The sequence below is a fragment of the Takifugu rubripes genome, chromosome 15, assembly GCF_901000725.2.
Source record: "Takifugu rubripes chromosome 15, fTakRub1.2, whole genome shotgun sequence".
Lineage (NCBI taxonomy): Eukaryota > Metazoa > Chordata > Actinopteri > Tetraodontiformes > Tetraodontidae > Takifugu > Takifugu rubripes.
In genome coordinates this window covers 8,761,877-8,784,943 of record NC_042299.1, presented here as the reverse complement: position 1 = coordinate 8,784,943, position 23,067 = coordinate 8,761,877, and the positions used below count along the sequence as shown (strand labels likewise).

General features: G+C 44.5%; 3 protein-coding genes across 10 annotated transcripts; 2 read left to right on the top strand and 1 right to left on the bottom strand.

Moving 5' to 3' along the window:
- Positions 1-926: 926 nt before the first annotated feature.
- LOC101077653 (cullin-5) lies at positions 927-10,677 on the bottom strand. Of its 8 annotated transcripts, XM_011611300.2 has the most exons (20): positions 10,467-10,567; positions 9,260-9,369; positions 9,073-9,172; positions 8,697-8,873; positions 8,486-8,627; positions 7,859-8,004; positions 6,493-6,573; positions 5,942-6,080; positions 5,385-5,515; positions 4,733-4,840; positions 4,564-4,628; positions 4,356-4,497; positions 3,956-4,087; positions 3,747-3,870; positions 3,323-3,498; positions 3,003-3,164; positions 2,555-2,673; positions 1,822-1,945; positions 1,538-1,747; positions 927-1,323 (listed from the first exon to the last, which is right to left on the bottom strand). In XM_011611300.2, exons 1-19 carry the CDS (start codon positions 10,539-10,541, stop codon positions 1,553-1,555), a joined length of 2,448 nt encoding a protein of 815 aa, XP_011609602.1. In that variant the 5' UTR covers positions 10,542-10,567; the 3' UTR covers positions 927-1,323; positions 1,538-1,552. The 8 variants fall into 8 exon arrangements, with proteins under 8 accessions (XP_011609602.1, XP_011609605.1, XP_011609606.1 ...); XM_011611303.2 differs by lacking the exon at positions 10,467-10,567 and adding an exon at positions 10,576-10,677 and having other exon boundaries at positions 927-1,747; XM_011611304.2 differs by lacking the exon at positions 10,467-10,567 and adding an exon at positions 10,576-10,677 and having other exon boundaries at positions 927-1,747; positions 4,356-4,488.
- Positions 10,678-11,382: 705 nt separating this feature from the next.
- Positions 11,383-14,802, top strand: slc35f2 (solute carrier family 35 member F2). The gene is made up of 9 exons (XM_011611306.2): positions 11,383-11,530; positions 11,943-12,027; positions 12,146-12,318; positions 12,416-12,543; positions 13,570-13,729; positions 13,808-13,964; positions 14,051-14,103; positions 14,264-14,418; positions 14,487-14,802. Exons 1-9 carry the CDS (start codon positions 11,446-11,448, stop codon positions 14,667-14,669), a joined length of 1,179 nt encoding a protein of 392 aa, XP_011609608.2. The 5' UTR covers positions 11,383-11,445; the 3' UTR covers positions 14,670-14,802.
- Positions 14,803-15,171: 369 nt separating this feature from the next.
- Positions 15,172-19,475, top strand: elmod1 (ELMO/CED-12 domain containing 1). The gene is made up of 12 exons (XM_029848127.1): positions 15,172-15,459; positions 15,806-15,848; positions 16,516-16,661; positions 16,730-16,756; positions 16,839-16,938; positions 17,012-17,141; positions 17,325-17,458; positions 17,574-17,642; positions 18,269-18,289; positions 18,438-18,482; positions 18,704-18,837; positions 18,908-19,475. Exons 2-12 carry the CDS (start codon positions 15,832-15,834, stop codon positions 19,081-19,083), a joined length of 999 nt encoding a protein of 332 aa, XP_029703987.1. The 5' UTR covers positions 15,172-15,459; positions 15,806-15,831; the 3' UTR covers positions 19,084-19,475.
- The last annotated feature ends 3,592 nt before the right edge of the window (positions 19,476-23,067 follow it).

Sequence of the window (23,067 nt, the reverse complement as noted above, 5' to 3'; positions counted from 1 at the left end):
GATTTGGTGCATTTATGGTCCCTCTACTGTTACAAGTGGACATGCTCCTGAGAAGCATCTCCAGATCGCGATACTGCCACCACCAGGCTTCCTCTGGAGAGGGCGTGTTTGCTGTTCTCCAGGCACAAAGCTCCATTTCTCATCAAACCAAGGGACCTTCTTCCAGGTGAGATTTCACCTGAGCTTTTGTCAACAGTAGCTTCTTTTCTCCACTCTCCCAGGCAGTTGCTGGTTTAGTAGGGACACCAATGAAACAGGGCCTGGAGCCGCACACAGGTGACCTCAGATTAGGGTCACCTGACGCACATTAGCCACACTTGGATGATCTCCATTTCACCATCTGTGACTCTGCTGCCATCGACTAGCTGGAGCTCTGTTGAGCTCGCTCAGTCACCGTCAACGAGAGAATCTTTATGCAAAAACGGAGGCTGTTCCCCTCCTACAGCTTCCTGCATCCTGAGCATCCTATACTGTCTCTCCTCTGGACATGTCTTATCAATTTCAACCTGTCCTCTCTGGCCTAACCTGCAAATATCCAACACGAGCTGTCCCTCTGATGTTCTCAGCTCCAACTTGGTTCCTCCCAAAGAGAACCTCAACATTCCCTCCAGTTTTAGTGTCTCATCCAGGCGCTGACAGCCTAAAGGGATGAAGAAATTGTTGCGATGTTATAGCAGCGGAACATTGTCGCGCTCCTCAGTTAGATCCTAATCAAAATTAAATTGGGCCCTTGGTTTTCATACCTGGAGGTGACACGACCAGCTACACGCCGATGCTTTCCTGATTGCAGAGCGCCACTTCCTCCTCAGACAAACGTGTTATAAAATAGCTTTAACAGGAAGCCGACGGCGATACTTTCATTTGTACCCTTTTTCAACAAAACGAGGGCTGAGGAGCACGCGTTCGAACATGGATGAGGAGTCTGGTTTTATAATAAGGTGCTGTTTATTTTCATTATTCACATGTCAGGACTCTCTCTCCCTCTCTTCACCTCTGACTGTAATACTGACCTCAGCTTCCTGCAGGAAACAGAGCAAACACCCACGACTCCATCTCTGGGAACGTTCAGCAGAGGGAAATCAATTCTGGATTACAGCAATATGCTCATTTTCTTTCCCCACACGAGTGTTTTTGTGTAAACCCAGAGGGCGCGGTCGCCTCGACACTTGTGGCTCGGGACGCCGGTGGAACGTCCATTCTCGATCTGGCGATGGGCCGGCCGGGATGTGAATTACAACCAGACGTAAAGCCATTTCCTCTCAGCATGCTTTTAGCGTTGAGCAGTTGTCGTGGTGTTAAAATTCAGACAGCAAACTCCCACAACTGAAAAAGAAAAAAAAAACAAAAACAAAATCTAAACACTTCCTCTGCTGCCGCGGCGTTCTCTTCTTTGTATAACTTTAAGGCAGGAAGTTCCACTTTTTAAATAGGTAGGTTTCAGTCAAGCCTCCCTGCAAATGATTGGATTTTTAAATTAGAGGACGGGAGCCTGGAAGTATCTGTGTGTCCTTCGGCTGAAACCAGAGTCAATACGTGCCGTGATGGCGAGCCGTTACGCCATGTAAATGAAGGTGTTTATGTCACTCTCGTCCCGCTTTATGTATTTGTGGTCGATGAGCCACTCAATCTGCTCCTTGATCATCTTCTTCTGTGGTAAAAACATGTTCTTCAGGATCTCCACCAGCTCCGTCTGCAGCTGTGCGTTGTTGATGCGTTTTCTCATCTTCATAATCTGGATGATGGCCTCCTGAAACAGGCAGAGCGCCGTTAGAACGGGGAACGCCGGCAGCAGCCGACCGCCTGAGAAACACGGCTTCATACCTGCGTTCTCAGTATTCTCAGCTGAACAATGCCCTCGTTCTCCTCCTCTCTCATTCGCTCCGTCGTCAGCTGCAGGCGGCCAATCAGGTTGATTTTGCCTCGTTTCTGAACCTTTGAATTTTTTCTGGGCACAAAAACGGTTAAACCTTTATCATTATTTTCATTTCAGCATAGTTCAATATTAATGAGATCACTGTGGAATAACTGACCAAATTTAAATAGATGCCATATGGAAGACAATGAAGGGCCAAATAGCCTCACGTAACCTTTGACCCAAAAGTCAGAATTCTGTAATTATACATAAAAAGAAAACTCCTCTCATTCGAGACTTGGGGGAGTCTTTAGAGTCACATGACCCAGGAGAGAGACTCATATCATGTGAGCCTAAAGACTCACCCCCATCAGGTGGATTCTATGGACCTTGGTGGCCGACAGCCCTTAACAACAGATAATCATGGACCCGACCCCCCAAAGACAGACTTTCAGCCCTTTGACCCAGCATGAGCTCAGAAAGTCCCAACTCCCATCAAACTGGTCAGAACTGAAGGTGGAGATGGATGGAGAGCCTTCGTGGACATTAACAAAATAGTGATGATCCAGAGAAACTGCAGCGAAATGCTGGTTGAAGTCTAAAACCTGAGATGAAAATCTGAACGCAAACATTGTGACAAAGAAAAAAAAGAGACGAAACAAATGAACCTCAACAGTAACGAGGAGGCAGAGGTGTCCTTACATGAGAGAGAATTCCTGGTTGACAGAGAACAACGTTCCTTCTGCGAAGTCTTTGGGCGACGACACAAGCGGCTCGTACAGCAACACCTGACGCTTGAGTTTAGGGAAGGCCACCAGAGACTAAGGAAAGGAAGAAAGGAAGATGCCTTTACTCATCACAGGAAACATGAGGAAAGGTGCCAGAGTCAGGAAACTGCCTTCAATGGATGCCCTGAGCATTTGGGGGGGGTCAGTACCTTGCTCCAGGGTGCCTCCGCACTGATCTGGAAATGTCAATCACCTCTCTTGCTACCAGACCATTTTCCAATTATTTGGTCTGCAACTGGAACCACACACCCTCCAGAGTGAGCTACTGGCACCCCCAAAACAGGAGCATCCAACGTGGGGCCGGAACCCACGACCCAACTGAGTGAGCCGCAACGCAGCGCGATTACACAACATCAGGTTACCCAGAGAGTGCGCCGCAGCTCGGCGTCAGGAAGCTCAGTGGCGAGTTTCAGGTTCTCGAAGCTGATTCGCTCTCGAGGTCTCTGATTCCAGGCGAACAGCACGGCCAGCTGGAAGGTGGTGACCTCCAGGTCATACTGACCCACCTCGTTCTTAAAGGTGATCTGGAAATCCCCAAAAAGCGTTATTTCCCTTCATTTGTATTCAATAAAATCAATTGGTTGCTTTTATAGATGATAAAAATCTGTCTGGATGATCCTATTTTTGAGCGAATTTCTTCTTGAAAACAAAATGAGACCACACAAGTGAATAAACGACTCACGATGCCGTTGGACATGAGGTGATGCCAGTGGAGCTTCCTGCCACTGTGGTTCTTCTTGTAGAAGTCCTCCACCTCTGGGATTAGGTCTTCCAGTTCTGTGGGGAGGGAGACGAACACCTTCTCGCTGCTTCTCGACCACGCTCCGGCATTCAGGATCTTTATGTTGACGGAGTCAGCTAACAGGTCACAGCTCAGTTAGCACTCAGAATAAGGCGCACATAAGTTCAACAGCTCAAATAGTCTACTGGAACCGGTTAAAATAAAATGCAGAAGAAAGTTAGAAGCTGAAATGGTTGGTCCTTTCTAGTGAGGAATTATAGAGTCTTAAATTCTGCTGCTATGCTATGCTATACCAACAGCTGACGTATACAAAAGCTAAATGCAAAAATACAACATAAATAATCAGAATCAGCTGTTCTCTTACCTGGTAATGCTAGTTTGTTATGTTTGTGCATTTCTTTGAATGACTGGTTTAGGTCCTCCGACACCTTAATGTCTTGAAACATCCTCGCCAACTTGTTGACATAATCCGCCGGCATTCCCACTTCCTGTTGGGAAACAGGAAGCACAATGATCCCAACTCTGTCATTAATTCCAGCCCAATATTCCCAGCTGTCGGCTGACAGATCTCACCCTGAGCCACTCCACCATGTTCTCCTCAATCTCACTATCAGCAGAGATGTCCAGGATGAGTCGACGGGTCAGGTGAGCTTTGTGATAACGCATGAACACGTCTTTGTTTTGGACGTATTTCAGCACCAACAACTGCGGAAGGGATGTTTGTTGAAAAGCCAGTTATAGAGGTAAACAATGGAAAAATGGATTATTTTTGTCATTAATTAAGCCAATTAATGATTCTGGCTTTCATGCACAGTTTGAAACTTAAATATACAAGAAATATGAAATATAAACTTAGGTATGGCCTCATTTCATCAGGGTTTTTTCCCCACTTTATTGTAAAGCCTCTGTAAGATTTTGCCGTTGTTATAATGTAACATTTGAGAGAATATGAGGGGTGACATGATGGACGCACCACTTCCTTGAGCTTGGCCTCGATCTCCTCAGACGTGAGCTTTTTGCTCAGCGGCGTCTTCCTCAGCAGCATGTCGCAGTAGTTGGCCAGCAGCTCAGGACATTTGGATTCTGGTTGAGTTTTCAGACCCACCCTGTAGACACTGCCCGCATTAATGTGCACGTCAGCACCATTTCTGATCTTATTGCACACGCGCAGCTTCACTCACCCTTTCTGCTTCATGGGCAGTTCCAATTTAAAGATGGTGGCATCGTTGACTACAGCTTTGTACGCCTGCAGGAGAAAAGCAGTCTTGAGAAAACTGGGTGCGGTTTATCAAGGGTGTTCCAAACGGCATTGGGTGTCGTCGTCGTGGAAACAGCCCAAGCTAAACTCACCTTGTCTCTGGCTGTCAGGAATCTGGGGTCGTCCTGAAAAGCCTCTTTGACTAGTCGACTGAAGCGGTTAAACAGGGTGAGGAGCTGCTCCACATACTTCTCGGAATCCTACAAACAGTATAAAACGGATTAAATAATCTGACTTTAACATTATTGGGTTGACAGACTCTGTGGAGACTTTTTTGGAGACGATTTTTCCAAACAAATCAAATGTGTCGCTACACGATGTTTAATGGGAGTGCAAAAGGGAAGTGTTTCAAACTCAGGAAATCCCACTGATTGGGGAAACCGCTGTGCATAAGTGTTTATATAGAGCGTTTGTAGTGATAGTAGCTCTGTCTCAGCAGATCTGAGGAGAGATGCAGCAGGTCGATCAATGTTAAAAAATGGTAGAATACGCCAGATGCGCTGCGTGTATATCTGCTGCGTTTGACTCAGTCACGGCTCCGGCATCCCTGAGCCCTCTGTAAAAGTGTGCAAGACCTCTAATTTTGCCGGAGGGCGGAGCACGACACAGCGACCAAGCGCTGCGCATGTGGGAGAGGACGTCGGGTGCGAACAGAAGATATTCAGTTAAAAAATCTCGGCTTTACGACAGATCAGTTTGTGCCGAAGGGAGCTGCACTTGGTGAAGAGATCAGGAGACACTCACAGAGGTGATGGTTTCTGCCGAGGCCACCATATCGGCCAGGCCGGCACTCATGATATGCTCCTCCAGGTCTTTAAGCATCGGCTCGATGCCGCTGGGAACTTTGTCCATCAGAGAGAACATCAGGTGCAACTCTGATAGAGACAGAGAGAACTTCGTCATGACTGAGGCAACGTGATGTCATGCATGAGTTAACGAGGCAGTGAAATCAGAGGTGAACAAGAAATGAATCTCAGTCCTTCTGCAGCAAATCACAAACTCACAAACACACTACAGGGCTATCACCGTGGAAACTAAACTATTTTAAGCCTGAAGCCACACCTCTTAAAAAAGCTGTATTGGGATACAAAGATCAAGAAACCAAGTTTTATTTAAACATCTCTAGAGGGAGCAGACAGGATGCTCACTGACACCAATATTTACTGTGTTATTATGCTTAAGAAGAATTACAGCAATGCGTGTAATGGTAAAAGAGATAAATGATGGTGCATCGTCACATTCCTGGAAGTGTTCAGACGTTATATGAGGAGGCTGGATCAGGTCTATTTCCTGGTGCAAACCTGAGCTGGCTGAGCCTTTGCTGCGAGCAGTCCTGCCGTACTCACTCTCAGTCTCGTTCCGTTTGATCATGCCAGGACATTCAGCCAGGATGGTTTCCTTGAATGACGTCACCAGAGCATTGACGCAACACTCCATCAGCTGGAAAGGAATTCACATCCATGTGACCCAAACGTTAGCGGAAGTAAAATAAAGAGTTTCATAGACTAAACACAAACTGTTTGGTAACAGCCAACATGATGAGTTCATCACAAGCCGCAGCCTGATATGTGGAGGATGTTGTAGAGCAGCTATACACAGTGTGGAGGGAAATTAACCAGTATGAGACCAGTTCAGTGGTTTCTGTTATTGGTCAGCATTAATATGGTGGTCCTGCCTCCACTGCTCAGCATCTGTCCTCTGGACATTAATTCCCCCCCCCCCCCTCTCTCTGTTCTCTGGAATTATAAAATGCTCAGTGCTGCCCTCTGGTGACCTACTGGAGGAGTGCTTTGAAGAAAGTTTGACCCTTTGACTGTTGCTGTAGCTGCCCAGTGGTAAAGTGGCTACTCACCGCTTGTACCGAGTTACAGTCACGCCTTGTTTCCAGGTAACGCAGAGCTCGCTTCTCCTCTTCCCTCAGCTTTGAGTCAGCCTGGCAGGTGAGAGGGAGGCAGAAAGAGTCATTGTTCAGAACAGACTCTAGTGTTGGTGCTTTTCTAGAATAAATAAAATGGAATCTGTAAAAACGAAAGGAGGAATGGAATATCTGATTGAACATAAAATAGTTGGCCGCCTGCGGTGCGTTCAGAAAGTCGGTTGGTTTTGTTTGGAGTAATTGGAGCATTGTGAGAAGATTCCTGACGACTTCTTTTCCTGTTCCCAAAGATGTGAAAAGGAAACAAACGTTTCTGCTTCATGTTGGAACTCCTGCAGCTCACCAGATATCGTCTTTATTACTGTCAGCGGGAGCAGAGAGCATGCAGGGAGCACCGGCTTCCCCACTCTTCCAAGAGGCTGGTGGGAATGCTGCTCCATGGGACAAAGATGCTTCACAAAGACCATCCACAGGCTGAGAATGCCTGCTTTTATAAACATCACTTGCCGTCCATCCACAGATGTTTTCAAAGGGATTCAGCTGAAAGGAGCATTCCGGATGGTCTAAAATCATGACTTTATTCTTCTGGAAGAAGTCCCTTTGTCCGCCCTCATCGGTGACGTCTTTAAAGATGGCCTCTGCATGTCATTACCACACACACCGGGGTCCTCAAGAAAGAGGGATGCCCACACAGCCGGCTGCTGTTTGGCACCCCTAAGCCACACAAAGCTCCATTGTTCTGTTGAATGAACATAGAGAAGGCATCTCCAGTGGGATCTCCTTGTCATGCCAGTAACACGTGAAGCCCTCGGCAGCGCCCAGGTTAAATTGAGTCCTTAAAGCTGTGCAAACGCGTCTGACTGTTCTGGGGCTGATATCAGCATCAGTGATGATCAGCCTGCGCGTCGTGACAGCCCTTCAGATCCTCTGGCTCAGGTGGAATCTGTCGGGGGCCACCACCAGATTGTTGTCTCAGAACCCCGAGGATCTTGCCTGCCAACCTCAGCAGTACTGGTGCTTTGAGAGAGGCCTTGCTTGCGTTTGTGCTGCTCAACATTCGCAAAAGCTTCAGAGACAAAAGGTCTTTGCGCCTTTGCCATCGCAGGATCGTGAGTTTCTGCAGATTTTTGACGCAGCAGGATTCATATTTTGATACGCTGATGAACACCTGTTTAATCCTGAAGGCAGTTTCAAATAAACTGGACAGTCTTTTTTCTTTTTCTCTCCAACAAAAAGGTCCTTAGCATCTTTTATATCAATTAAGGAGCTTTTTGTGTAAATATGACTTGGCTTGATCCTGTAAACACAGATTTTATCAGACAAGAAAACATCTCCAACTCACATATTTCATGTAGTTTTGAACCCCATTTTGTTGCAGGTACGCAGGAGCCTGAGTTCTGTAGAACCTCTCTGTAGAGTCCATGTAGGCCTTTTCAAAGTTATCTCTGTAGATCTGCAGCTTGTCATCAGGGTTGGAGCATAGGTTTACTGTGTACAGACACACAGACACAGAGTCAGAATGACCTGGAACTGATCTAGATTTTATTTTGCTGTTTCTATATCATCTCCTCCTGAGTGTGGCAACAGGCAGATAAGTGAGGAAGCAAACAGTTCTGCAGAGGATGATGTTTCACATTTCAAAACTTGATCCAGTTCAACCTTTACACAATGGGTGGAACAAACTGAACTATCTCTGACTTGCTGCTCAGCAGACAAATGCTATCGGCTCATAAAGTGTTTGATTAACCACTGTTATAAGCACCGCTCAGATGGTGCATCACAACGCGCACCAACGGCGCAGTAAGATAATATCTGGTTGTATATGTGACCTCAACCCAAAGGACACAGGTTATACTGAGAACACGGCCATCTCAAAGCTGTGCATTTCATCTTTCATCTATGTTTCATTTGTTACACTCTAACCTGACAGCATTCAGACTTCCATAAGCTGAGCTGTTGCCTTTCTCACCGTAGGACTCTCGCACGCCAATGACCAGCTGCGAGTCAAAGGCCTCTCCCAGCCGCTCGGCGTGGACGAGCTTCATGGCGCTGTCCTGCAGGCGGTTTTTGATGTTGGAAAAGATGGACTCGTTCCATGTGTCCAACATGAGCTGAGAACACAGACACAATTACGGCATGTTGATTGTTAAGAGCCAAACGGGGTCCGGCGTGGTCGTCACCTTACGAACGATGCTGTCCTCAACATTGGACTTCTTGTTGCTTCCCTGCTTGCCCATCAGGGTGATCTCGAGCTGGCAGAAAGGTTTGGGCAGGATGTCGCACTGTGTGAAGAACTTCCTCCACTCCACGATGTATGCTTTGAGCAACGCCGTGTCGTCCTGATGACTCAACACGCGCTGAGATGGAGACAGACACTGGTAAACACATCTGAAGATTGAAGATGATGATCAAATTTTCCATCAAACCCCCCCCACCACCACCACCAGACAGTAATGTTTTGTGTGGATTTAAATACTTTGTTTATGTTGATCTCAAACCTGCCGTGTGTTAATTATTTTTACTTTAGACATGAAACTAATTCTGCAAGTGTCTTACTGCTTGTGCTTGTTTGATAAAATCTAAGATGTCCTCTTTGAGGGCCTGGTGAATCTTCGCTGGTCCTTTATCGTCCCACAGACACACAGCATGAACGTCACTGTGAAAACGCACAATAAATCAGTGAGAAGCCCTAGAAAAACTCTCCAGTTTTCTCCAGACTTCCACAGGCTGTAGGTAAACGTACGAGAAGAGGTCAAACCACTGCTGTTTGGTGACGGACTCCTGCCGCAGCAGCTTCAGCACGATGGGACGCATCAGGTCCCATTTATCTTCAAATTGAAGGGATCCTTTGTTCTGTTAACAAATGGGAAACATTAACTTAACAAGAGAAACATCAACAATAACATCTGATATTCAGACCAAGATGCCAGTCTAAAACATGTTTTATATAGGTCATGCTATGAGTAATCATGACACAGCAGAAACTAAACTTCAAAATAAAGTCCATTGTTCTCACTGAGATACAACAAAATAAATAACACCTCATGATTGAAGTTAAAAATTATTACAGAAGTAATGCAGTAATTGCAACACTGCTTTTGAACTATTATGGTTTTTTTTCCCTTAAAGACTTAAAAACACCAAAAAGACAGGAGCAGCTATGCTTTTTCACACCCCACCTAAACTCCTCTTACATTTAAATTTAATGACACCTTTTACTGTTTGAATAGATTAAAATGTACAATGAGGCCATAACTCCATCACATTTGCACCACCAGGCTATTCAGCATTTCACTCTTCTTCTGACAAAGATAGATTGACAGACGTCATCAGAAATCATCTCACCCTCTCCTCTTTATTAGACACAACAGGTCAATGCAAACGGATGGAAGTTTCGGTGAAATGTGGATACAAATGTGCTCACTGGAGATAAAACTGGAGATAAAAGCGGATGCTTAATAAATACATGGAATAAATGAGAATCCAGGTGAGGCTCTACCTGATGCTTTAACACAGCAAACTTACAGACGCCCATTCCCCGGCAGATCTCTTCTGCAGTTAAATTAGCAGGTTGACATAAATTGCAAATGATTTAACCACATTGGTGAGGTTATTTTAGAACAGGTTGAGCCACCGCAGCTGAGCATGAGCCTCCTCTGCACAGGAACGACGACAGTGGCGTCTGGCAGCCTTTAGCGTGTATTTTAAGACCCAGTGCTGAAGCTTACAGTGCTATGTGATATCAGATTTGCGGGTTAACGCGTACAGTTTATACGTCGGAGCAGATTGACACAATGCGAACCCTGGCGTCCGTCTTGTATGTAGCAGCGGCTGTGTTGCAGCTTTTCTGTTTAGCAGCTAAATTACTGAAGAGTGGCTAATGTTAGCCAAAGGTAAGTTAACTCGTCTGCCGATAAAGTCACTGCTGGCTGCACAAAGTCGCATCATACCGGAACGTTGCTTGTTAAGGTTCCGGCGAGATGCTGGCCCCGCGTCATTAACGTGACAAGAACTTTAGGCAACATTTAATATCAAAAATTGAATTGAAGTGGCTCCTACCTTTAGCAAATGAGACGTCGCCATGTTCCCTCAACTTATACTCTCGTACATTCTCGCGATAATTGAGCTCAGACTAAAGACAAGCTTTAATTGTTTATTTATGTTTGTATGTATGTATGTATGTATGTATGTATGTATGTATGTATGCAACTTGTTAATTGTTAAGGCAAAGAAACAGTTGTGAAGAACAATATTTTTTATTTTAAATAATACAGTGATAAAGAATACAACATAGATAATTTAGATATAATTTATATAATCAAGCATTAAAACAAAGGTGCATGTGTCATTTAAAATTTTAATAGCACAGTATTTTGATAAATTTTGCAATTTCTCTATTTTAATGAACCTTGTTTTGTGTTGTGGTCAAGGGTATTGAAAAATATTTTGCAAATAAAATGTATTTTATGTCAGTACAACACTTATAAAGCCATTCATCATAGTTTTTTTTTTTGTAATGGCCAAATGTTGCAGCCTCATCCCTGCGGCCACTGGAGGATGTTGAGGCGGAGGTTCTTTCAGCTGAATTTTGAAAAAACAAACAAACAAACAAACAACATACTTCCTTTTTATTAAAAAAAATCCCTCAGTTCATATAAATAAGATGGCGTGTATAAAAGTGTAAACATTTGATTTGGTATTATAAAAGTAATTTGTCATATGCACATAAAATGAATCCACATGATGTTGGTGAAGGTGACAATGATAAGGATGATGTATAATGTTGGTGAATATAAATATTTCGAGTGACAAGTACTTGTAACTCAACGTGCGCTTACAACTGCATACGTTAGGGGGCAGCACTGCTAAAGTGAAGGTTGTAACAAACGAAGAAGACGAATGTGACGTCAGTCAAGATGCCCCTCGTGGATGATGAGCTATGGATTTAATGTGGACATTAAACTTGTCACAAATTGGAGAATGTTTCACACACCTCATGACCAAATGCAGAAACGTAAGTATAGCTGCTGAGCAAATGTCTTAGCCTTTGGGATCAGCTGTTTATTGTTACAGGATGCTTAATTAATGAAAGTGTTGGGGTACCGTATATCATAAATATGTATGATTTGTCAGCTGCACATTATAAAGCCGAAAGGCAGTGCACAATAACGGCTGTAAAATTATCATTTATAATCAAAGAAGAAGAAAAAAGGCCAAAGCTGTCAATGTGGCCACAGCTAATGGCTCAACCCTTCTATTCTTTAAATCGATTGATGCCTGTCTTTCTAAAAATGTGTGTAAAGTTACGATGTATACTTTTTGGTTCAGATTCTGATGGTAATTTCTGAGTCATGTCAAAGTCGGATTAGATAATCGGATTTAGAGAGTAATAGTCATGTAAAACCTGTTGTTCTGGTTTTTATCAGACAGAGCCATGGAAGGTCATGAAACCTCAAGGTTCTGTGGGAAATCAAGGCTCTTCTGTAACGGCTTAAGAAAATTCCTAACATGGTGAGTGTTGAAAGTTGAAAGCATTCTGCACACAGCTGTTACCTTGGATGATATCGTGCATGAATTGGAGCACATGATTCTGTTTCCCACCGCTCAAAGACATGTTGTTCCTCCCAAGGGATCTTCTGAAGACCATTCTGATGGGTCAGGTCCTGTCGCTGCTCATCTGTGGGACGGCAGTCAGCTCTCAGTACCTGGCCAATGCTGCCGTGGAGACGCCGATGCTGCAGAGTTTCCTGAACTATGTGCTGCTGCTGCTCATTTACACGACCGTGCTTAGCACCCGCAAAGGTCAGGACGCTGACACTCATGGAAGAGTACATGTCAGTAAATATTTGACAGATAACGTGAGAAAAAGAGTTTTCATTCCCACTGGATGTTTCCACAGACGACCAGAACATCATTCAGATCTTAAGAACCAAGTGGTGGAAATATTTGATCATGGGTGTGGCCGATGTGGAGGCAAACTACACAGTTGTGAAGGCGTACCAGTTCACCAGCCTCACCAGTATCCAAGTAATGTTTGTCATTATGAGCTAATCCAGGGGTCGGCAACCCAAAATGTTGAAAGAGCCATATTGGACCAAAAAAACAAGAAACAAATCTGTCTGGAGCTGCAAAAAATTAAAAGCCTTATATAGGGCTTATAATGAAGGCAACACATGCTGTAAGTGTCTATATTAGCTGTATTAGCCTACTTTCCAAATGATAAGTAGGCTTCAAATACATTATGAGCATTCATGATTGTAGCTACACCGGTCCAATGAAATAATGGCCACGCATCATACAGATGTCTTTTTAAAAGTTTTACTCCCAACTCTCCATCCTCCGTAGACGCCGTGAAAACGTGAGCGCCTCTTGGACCATGCAGAATTATTATTTTAAGGCCGTGTATACTTTCTTTAAACTATGTTGGCGCTCTGCTCTGTAGCCACGCTGTTACTGCACTGCCTCACCCACAATTCCATGGGTGCGACCTCTGAACCCTTCGTGTGACCTATGACTCTATCAAAGGAAACATACATAAAGAACAATACATTTTTAATCCATTTCAACAATAACGAATTGAGACATTAAATGAAACTATGACCGTTTTAAAAATGTAAAATAAATATTGACTGAATTTTTCAATTAACTTGTCTCTCAGATAGTTACAATGATGAAATGTTTATTTTCCCTGCAGCGAATGACGCACCATGTGACCACTCTGCTGTACAATGGTGCTTTAAGTTTAACTTCCATTATAATGAGATGTTGAAATTAAATATTTATTATTCACATTTTTACAGCATTGGAAACTTTTAAGAATGTTTGTCACGTTTTTCCTCTTACAGAAATTATATTAAAACAATTTCCACTTTCATATTTTTGAAAAAGCTCCAGGGAGCCACTAGGGCGGCGCCAAAGAGCCGCATGCGGCTCTAGAGCCGCGGGTTTCCGACCCCTGATCTAATCTATATGTGATCTGCGTTGCTGAGAAACCAGACGCGCGTCGTGAAGGTGTTCACCAGTTTTATTGGGCCTGTCATGTAACTCTTCCAGCTGCTTGACTGTTTTGTGATCCCGGCTCTGATGGTGCTGTCCTGGTTCTTCCTGAAGACCCGCTACAGGCCGGTCCATTTTGTAGCCGTGTTGGTGTGTTTGCTGGGGGTGGGCACCATGGTAGGGGCGGATGTCCTGGCAGGAAGAGACCAGGGATCCAGTAAGAACATCTCGGAGGCTCTGTCTACTCTGAAGTTCCTGTGTTCTTTCCTCTCAAACATTCTCTTACTGTTCACAGCCCATGACGTAATCCTGGGCGACGGCTTGGTCCTGATCAGTGCCGTACTCTACGCCATCTCCAACGTGTGCCAGGAGCACACGGTGAAGAACCAGAGCCGGGTGGAGTTCCTGGGCATGATGGGATTGTTTGGGACTCTCATCAGTGGCATCCAGCTGTGCGTCAGCATCTCATAAACACACACACATGAGTTAAAGCTACCAGAGTCCTCTTCCATCCTCATTGTGCTGCCTGTTTTTCCAGAGCTGCTGTTGAAGCTCGGGCTGTAGCTGCAGTTCAGTGGGACCTTCGCATCAGTGAGTCTATTTCCTGTTACTCCAGAAAAGTTCAAAATCGATGTCTAACAAATCGAGCCAGTATATGAAGTTCTTGGTTCTTAGTTTAAATTTCTGAGGGGGGAATTCTGAACAAGGTCCTCAGCCGATCCCGACTCAGCTCAGACGTTGTGTTTTGTAGTCTTTCTGTTTGCCGTCTACGTCTTCAGCATGGTGGCGCTGTACAGCTTCATGCCCAGCGTGGTGAAGGCGACCAGCGCCACCGCCGTTAACCTGTCGCTGCTCACCGCCGACCTCTTCAGCCTTTTCTGCGGCATCTTCCTCTTCCAGTACAAGGTGGGTTTTGGTGAGCAACAGTGATACGCACACGCAGCTCTGAGCTCATTTCCTGCTCCTGTCCTCAGTTCTCCACTCTTTACATCCTGTCGTTCCTTGTCATCATGGTTGGCTTCGTCATGTTCAACGCCGTTCCCACAAACTCCACTTCGGGTCCGACCGAGGTACAATACGCCACCGCCGGTTCTGCCGACGACCCCACAGAAAGTTCCTCAGACGTTCTTCTGCCAGCGGATGGAACGGAGCTGTGACAGTTATGACCTCATCACGTCACTTGTGCTGTTTTTAAGATTTTAAATAATGTTTCTGTGGTCAGTGACACAATATGGCGGCGACGTCCAATCTATTTTTATATAGGTAGTAAGAGTTTTAGTCTTTTTTTTTTTTTTTTTTTTAAAAAACATTGATAAACTTGTTTACGCTCCAATCATCTGTTACTGTTTCCTGTGTTTGTATGTATTTTATAGTCTGACCTTGATTCATTTATTCATGCTGGAGTTTTCCTGTACTGAAAGGTCACTAGGTTGTTACATATATTTTTTTATTTGCTCATCTCTTTCCAGTTATTTTTACAAGAATAAATGTATTAACTCCGATGTGCTGGAAAAATGTTGATCTTGTTGTGAGGTTGAATTTGAAAGGAGTTGTTTATTTAAACGTTTTGTAAATGAGCACCACGTTTATTTATTTTCTAGATTATATAATACACGTAAGCATACGTGCACTTGTACGTATGCAGATTGATGCATACGTGTGTATCGGTATTTGGATTTTTCCACCTAAAATGTAGAAGAATCGTGGGAAATGTGTAAATCTACATAAAAATCGCGTCGAGTTCTATATTTTGGTGTGAAATCGTGATTTCCGCTTCATTAGCGGCTGAATCAGCAGCTTCAGTCCGTCTTCATGGAGTCACCGCAGGAGCAGCAGAGCCGCATCATCCCGTCCTAAAGCCCCCCAGCCTCACAGGTACCCGGACCGGCCCGAAGCCCCCCAGCCCTACAGGTACCCGGACCGTCCCGAAGCGCCCCAGCCTCACAGGTACCCGGAGCATCCATCTCTTATGTCCGCCCCTTTTCTCTGCACCTTTTAATCACACCGGAGACGACCGGGTAGTAATCCGCACATTGATCCGGCTCGTGCCTGCACAAGGTGACATAAAGGTCCGACAGTGTCGGTCTGGATCCTGGAGAACTAACGCAGCCTGCACCTCGGAGAGCCAGCTCTCGGCCGGGGCTTTCTCTCTGCACCACCGCGGGCAGCTCCGGTGCTCCAGGGCCGCCAGTGTGTGCTTGATGGCGGACGGTTGCGGCTGTTGCTGCGGCCTGAGCTGCGCGCTTTAAACGGCCCGTTCCGACGTTAACGCGCAGAATTCTGCTGTTTTCAGGATCCGCGAGGAGAAAAGCCGACATCATGAAGCACTTTCTCAGGTAAACGGACTTCACCTTCATCCCGCATGGGTTTCCTCCGGTCTGTCATTTCTCGTCCCTTCGTTTACCAGTGACAAGTAAGCTGGTTTCTCTGGGCCAGTTAACCACGGGGCTCATCTGTCTTAATCTTAATCGTAGAGGGTTTATTTTAATCAGTTTGGTATATGTATATATAATCACAATCATCAGTGTCTGTGTCCCTCCAGATGCCAGATTAATTGCTAGAAATAAATAAATAAAAGTGTCCCTCTTGGAACCTTTGAGCAGAACCCCATGAGTAGATCACAAGCTTGATGAAGAGGGGAGTTCCTCTGAAGGTTCCTGGTGATGGTTCCTGCTTTTCTCAGTAGGACCCGTGTGTCTCTGGAATTATCAGTCTTTAGTAAATCAATGTCAGATTTAGAAGTCAATTGATTTTATTTGTTATTTCTTTCCTTGACGACCAAATTTACATTTAAGGAAATATGCGAAGTTCGAAGTATTTAATTCAATGTAAAATACAGAAGTGGTACATAAACATGGTCCTTATGTGTCAAAATCCCCCGATTCCCCCCCCCCCCCCCCTCCTCTAATATCGTCCTTATCTTCCATCTCTTCTTCCTCTTCTTTCCCTTTCATTTTTAACCTCCCCATCCTCCTCCTCCTCCCTGTCCTCCCACCTCCACAGAGTGGTGACCCAGTTCTTCGTGTTCCTCTACTGCAAGTGTCTGTGGCGTAGTCTCAAGTTTGTCATCAGGAAGTTCACAGGACGCTGTGAGCTGCAGCGAATCTGCTACAACAACAAACATGGAGCCCGTAGGACCCTCAAAATAGGTATGCCCAACTCTGCCCGTCTCTTGTTCAGACATCTTCAACCGTTTGATCAACCCCTTTTCTTCTAGAATCATCTCTACGGTACTCCAAAACCAGGTGAGGCTCATTTTCTAACTGTATCCAGCATAATAAGCTCACATGTGACACGTTTGGAAGTGATTCTGTTGTTCTTGGCGTAGCTGCTGCAGTCGGCTCTCAGTGTTCCCCCTGACAAGGTGGAGAAAACCGTTGAGGATATTATGACCTTGAAGAAAATTAATCCTGACACCAATCCTCAGTGAGTCGCCATGTTTTTGTTGACCGTCGCCGCCGCGGCCGTAAATCTTCTGACCGGCGCCATGTGTCCCCAGGTTGGGCATCTCCCTCCAAGGTAGCCTTCTTCAGATCGCCGGCTACAGGAATCTGGTGGCAGAAGTGGAGAAGTTCCGCAGGGAAGCGTACGACTGTGAAAACGTCAAACATGAGGAAATGTTGATGAAGGTACAGACCCAAAAGGTTCAATCATCGGTTTCAAATATGGAATAACTGCAATGCAGATTTGCTGGTTACACTTTTTCTTCTGCAAAGTTAATCATTATTAATTAAGTATATTTATATGAGAGCATAACATTAGCATATATAGCATGAGTTGTGTGTGTGTGTGTGTGTGTGTCTGCATTGCAGCTATGGAAGGAGCTGCGTCCTGACACGCCTCTCACTGCTCGAATCTCCAAGCAGTGGTGTGAAATCGGTTTCCAAGGCAACGATCCAAAGACAGATTTCAGAGGGATGGGTCTGCTGGGTCTGCTCAACTTGCTGTGAGCTCTCTCTCGGAGAAAACCCTGATCAGCACCGATGATGATGATGATGATGATAACGGTAAATACAGTAGTTATAATAAAGACCCTCAGAGCCTCTTCTGTGTCTCGGCAGGTATTTCGCAGAACACGACAAAGCCACGGCTCTGCAGATGCTCAACGACTCACTGCAACCAAAGCGCAAGTATGTCGGCCATCTTTGTTTGACTCCCGACACCCTCAAAGACACACAAAGCCTATTTGAAGAAAAATGTGAACAGAAAAGTGACAAGAAGTGAAAACCGCAGATGGTCGCTGGTCAGTCTGCTTTTGCAAGAGTCGACTGTAAAAGTCTAGTTTTGGCGCCATCTAGTGGACGGACTTGTGATTACGAGAACCTGCCCCCCTGAAAACCTGTCCACCATTTTGAATTAACAGAATCTCCAGCAGCTGTCGTGGAACATGGTGCAAAAATGACAACTGAGACGTTAATAAACGCTCAGGGCTACTGTATAAATACGGTGAAAGTGGGCCCTCACCGCTGACCTTTGACCCCTCATTAGTGAAAACACACAGATGAGCCAGTACACGCCCCCAACGAAGACTTTTATAAATCCAATTCCACAAATTCTGTTTACAAATCTTACGACACCATCATCATCATCACACATTTTTTTGATTTAAACAATTGTGTCAAATCTCAGTTTGATGAGGCTTTTGGGTGTTTGGTGGTTATTGATCATAATCATTCACTTTCTATACTTTTTCTATACTTTCTGTCCTCTGATCACATTGTTGTTTTTCCCTCCACCCGTCTCACACGTTCTGTAGGACCACACTCACAAGGTCCAGGTACTCTCTCATTTTCATCAATGATCAACCCTGTTGCCTTGCTTTCGTACTCGGTTACATGCGTGTCAGTCTGCACATGTGACCGGACCGACTTCCTGTTAGAATGTTGTCCCGTGTTCGATGAGACTGAAGCATGTTTCCTCCGCAGTGATGTTATCAACGACGAACAAAAGAACCTGGACAAGACCATCGGGTAGGTTGCAGCTAGTTAGCATGCTAACAATAACATAGATCTTGCGTGTGTTCTCGTGCATGTCACGCAGTGAGGATGAGAATATGCGTTTAACTAGCAAAGTGAGGACATTTTGGTTGGTACTCTCAACTTTGATGTCAGCTGTTGGACAGGGACTTTCTAATGTTAACTAAAAGACACCTGAGCAAAGGTGAAGATTAATATTTATCACCTGCGTGCAGGTTTTCTTTTGCTATTGTTGGCATCAATATAACGGACTTGGCGTACTCTCTGCTGGTGGGCGGAGCCCTGAAGACTCACCTGTACAACGTGGCCCCAGAGATGGCCTCTCTGCAGCACTTCCAGCAGACCTTCTGTAGGTTGTCCACTACGTCCCTTTCTCCACAGCCCTTTCTGGGTTTGAGCTCCTGTTTTCCGTCTTCCAGGTTATTTGATGCAGGAATTTCATGGTTTTTGGATCGAGGAGGATCCAAGTGACATCATGGAGTTCAACAGAGTCCGCTCCAAGTTCCACCGCAAGATCCTGCGGCAACTGAAGAACCTGGACATGGCTCTCTGTCCCCACTTCACCGCCTCTGACCTCCACATGGTCAACGTGTAAAAACACACACACACACACACACACACGCACACACCTCTGAACTCTCGTCCATTGACCCACCTTCACAGAGAGCTCAGGCAAGATAAGAATAGTTTAAGCCCCTCCTACCTTTCCACTGAGACGCCACACTCACGCTATCATCATATTACAACACTGCCAAAAGACACACACACACACACACGGAGTGATCGTCGCTTCACTGTTTTTTTACTTGATTTGATTGTATTAGAGCTGATAAACCTCATTTATCGATCGCGTCCTTGTAATCAGTGTCAAATGAATTCATTCGTTTCTTCTAAGTTGCCATGGAAACGGCACTAGACTGCTGACTACTGAAATGCTGTGTTGGTGCTTCACATCATGTTGGACAAGTTTCAAAGATTTAAAAAAAAAAGGTAAACAATTATTTTAAACGTAATTTCTAAATCATTTAAAAAATGTCCCCTGATTTTGGACCTTTTTAAATTGAATTTCGATCTATCGAACTATCGATCTTCATATATTGGCTCGATTGATCGATCATTACATCTGGTTTAGACGATAGAAATGATTATCTACATATACGTGATGGATTACACAGATTATGTTTACTTCACTGACAGTTAAGGCTGTAATTTTCAGTTTGACCTGAACAGAGCTTTATTTTATTTTTTCATCAAAGCCAAAGACATGAACAGTGCTTTTATTTTGACGTTTTCAGAGGACTTTTGTTTGCGACGAATGTAACCGTCTCGATATGAATGTGGTGTGACTGACGGCAGCTTTCCGTATTTCTGATTGTTGTTAATTGTCGCACAGCGGCACCAGTGGTGGAACGGAAACTCAACACTTTATTGTCATTGAAATTTTCTAGAAATTTATAGAACTTTAGAATTTCAGCTGCAACCCCTAAAATTGATGATGGGAACATGTGAGCAGTGTCTTTAATATTGACATGATCTTCTTCACACTCCTCATCTGTGTTACTGTTGAATGTTATGATGTTTTACACTTGAAGAGATGAAAACACGCATTTACTGATGATAATACCTGTAGAATTTTTGCCTCGCATACATCAGTGAGGCTGAAGTAAAAGGATTCACTGCTGTATTTGCTGCCTAAAAACTGCATGTTGCTAATATTTAAACCGTCACTGTTGAAAATATGAATTTTTAAGGCCTCACAACTTGATGTTGTCACTGTTTCATTCATTTATGATCATCTGTAAAAGAAAAAAATAAATGTCTTATGAAAATAAATGTTAACGTACGTAAATATGTCAGGTTTTAAATCCAAAAAGGGCCGGCCCAAGGGAGGGGGCGGGGCCTGACTGTCAACTAGGCCAGTAAACTGTCTGGATTATGTGAGTTCAGATATACAATATCTATAAATAATGAATGTTCTCAATAGCGGACGAAGCGAGGACATTTTGACTGGTCCTCACTACCTCCAAGGACAGTTTGAGGGTTAAGAAAGGGTTTAAGGGTTTTAGGTTAGGATCATAATAAAGGTTAGGTAAGGGTAAAGGTTGAGGTTAGACGGTTTGTTGGGATGCTGAGGGTAAGGATTTAAAATGCTAGTTCTATTTGAAGTGTACTTCGAAAACAAACAGCAGGGGGCGGTGTGCTTACACAATAGACTGAGACAAAGCCACTACAGCTAAAACCCCATTAATAGCAGTGATGATGAGCCTGTATGTGCTGAACTGCAGAGTATTTATATAATCCACCTTCATCAGCAAGTTTATCCACATCAACCAATGAAGATGAAACACGGTTTAATAATCCCAGAGGCGGAATGACTGTTTTTACGCTTTCTGTAGTTTACACACACTTTATTACACATACAGGTTCATACATAGAACACATGCACCCACCATTACTGAGAGAGGTTGGAGTCAGGAAGCTGTCCTCAACAGGTGCCTTAAATATGAGGGTTTCAGTATCTTGCTCAAGGGCATTGCTCAGGAAGTGTTCTCAGAGCTCTCCTGCTACCAGAGGAACTCTATTAAAACTCAGTATTTGCAGACACATCAAAGATGGGGAACCGAACTCAATAAAATACCCCTTTGATGAGTAAAAACACCAATGCTATTGTCATGCAGAGCATCAGCATGCCAATAATGCACACCTCAACCTCTTATTATAACTCACTAATTATAATTATTCTAATGGAAGAGGAAAAGCTGATGATACTTTCCAGCACAGCCTGGTAGAACAAGAAAATAAGCTTCAGGTCTACCCCAAAGATCCTGACTCATGGAAGTCTTTGCTAAAGGTGAGAACACAACAAATCACCATGAACTACCCAGATTTGGAATTTGAATTGGAATCGTTGCTGTTTGCAAAGCGCAGTGGCCCTCTGATGGTGACGACCATTAGACAGGTGAGACCAGAGGGAGCTCTTCATGACAAGGAACACAATATCCTGAATAGGACCCCACTACAAAAGTTATTGAATTTTACGCAACTATCAGCTCCATTTTATCACACTCAAGCAGAAATCCTGTTTCAAACCTTTTTTAAAAAAAAAGTCATTAAGCTCATTTGCTGTTTAAAATTTTCATCATCTTTAATGAAACGCCACCTCCTTCTACCTGGCATCAACTTGTAATTCAGTTCTTTTTGCTCCGTTTTTGTTTGTGTTGCCAGTCACAGAGTTTTAACTCCCATCTACAGCGGAGCTTCATCCACATCACAGTGGAGGTAGGGGACATTGAGTCAAAGTGGGCCACGTCTTGAACCTCCATAGTTGAGGCTGCAAGCCCAGAGTCATGGCCATCAGATGGATCTGCCTCGTAATGGTGGTTCTATAAGGATGTTTTGGCCTGTAGGTCTCTGAATGCAGCTAATAGGTACCAACAGGCTGACTGAAATGCAATCTTAGTTGGGTAGAAGGCTCCAGGAGCCTAGGGCGGTGGTCTGTTGGGGACTGGACTGAGGAGCAGAGGGTTCTCAGTTCAAGACCCAGTGCAGCTAAAGTATGGAGGGCGTTCTGGAGGTCCCAGAACACCTTCAGAGCAATGCTGAGGTACCCACAATTGCTCACAATGGGCCCTGCGACGACCACCACCACCACCACCACCGGTGCTCTGAACCTGCAGGATCAAGGTGAAGATGTTGTGACTGTGGGTGAAAGAAGAGGAGGAAGATGTGTTCATAGGCAGAAAGACAAGAGTCCAGAACTGAGAGTGGGAACTCTTAATGTGGAGACCATTACAGGGAAAGCTGGTGGACGTGATGCCGAGGTTGGGAGTCCCACATAACCACTCTTCCTCTCTCCTTCTTGCACTCCTCCTCTTCCCTTTCCTCCCTTCTTCCGCCTCTCCCCTCCCTTCACTTCTGCCTCCTCTCCCCCTTTCCTCCGGGATTAGGCTCAGCTCTAATTCCATCCTGGAAGCTTTGAAGTCGACTGCTGGGAAAACCTCCACATTTGCATAATCCAAGTTGTGCATTTGCAGGAGGAGCTTTAAAATAATCTGCTGGTTCTTTGTCACCGTCAGGGATCAATAATTGCTCTCATCACAATGTCATCAGTGTGCTTTGTGTCGCTGGTTTCATTTTAGTATCATCCAAATTAGCAGTTAGCGCATGCAGATAGCCGTTTGTCTGTCTGGCGTTTGCGTTAATTTGTTTTTCAAGAAACTGAACAACCAAGAAAATGGTGTGAAAAAAATATCAGGAAGTGAGAATATTAAATCTTAACTAGAGACCAGAGCCAGTATCCAGCAGTCGGTTTCTATTAGACTTTATAGAAATGCTTAAATCCCTGTGAGTGCTAATGTTAGCTGCAGGCCTGAGAGGATTTGGTGCAGATGGAATGAAAAGAACAAAATGAAAAGTGTCTCAGCACAATTTTACATTTAGCGAGTGTGTGTGTGCAATTGCAAAAATGCTCGACGTCTGCATCTGAGGACCGCTGAGACACGACAGAATTTATAAACTAATGACAGGATGAAATGCAGATGCAGCGCAGGGGGGGGGCAGGATGTGGGAGAGAACATGA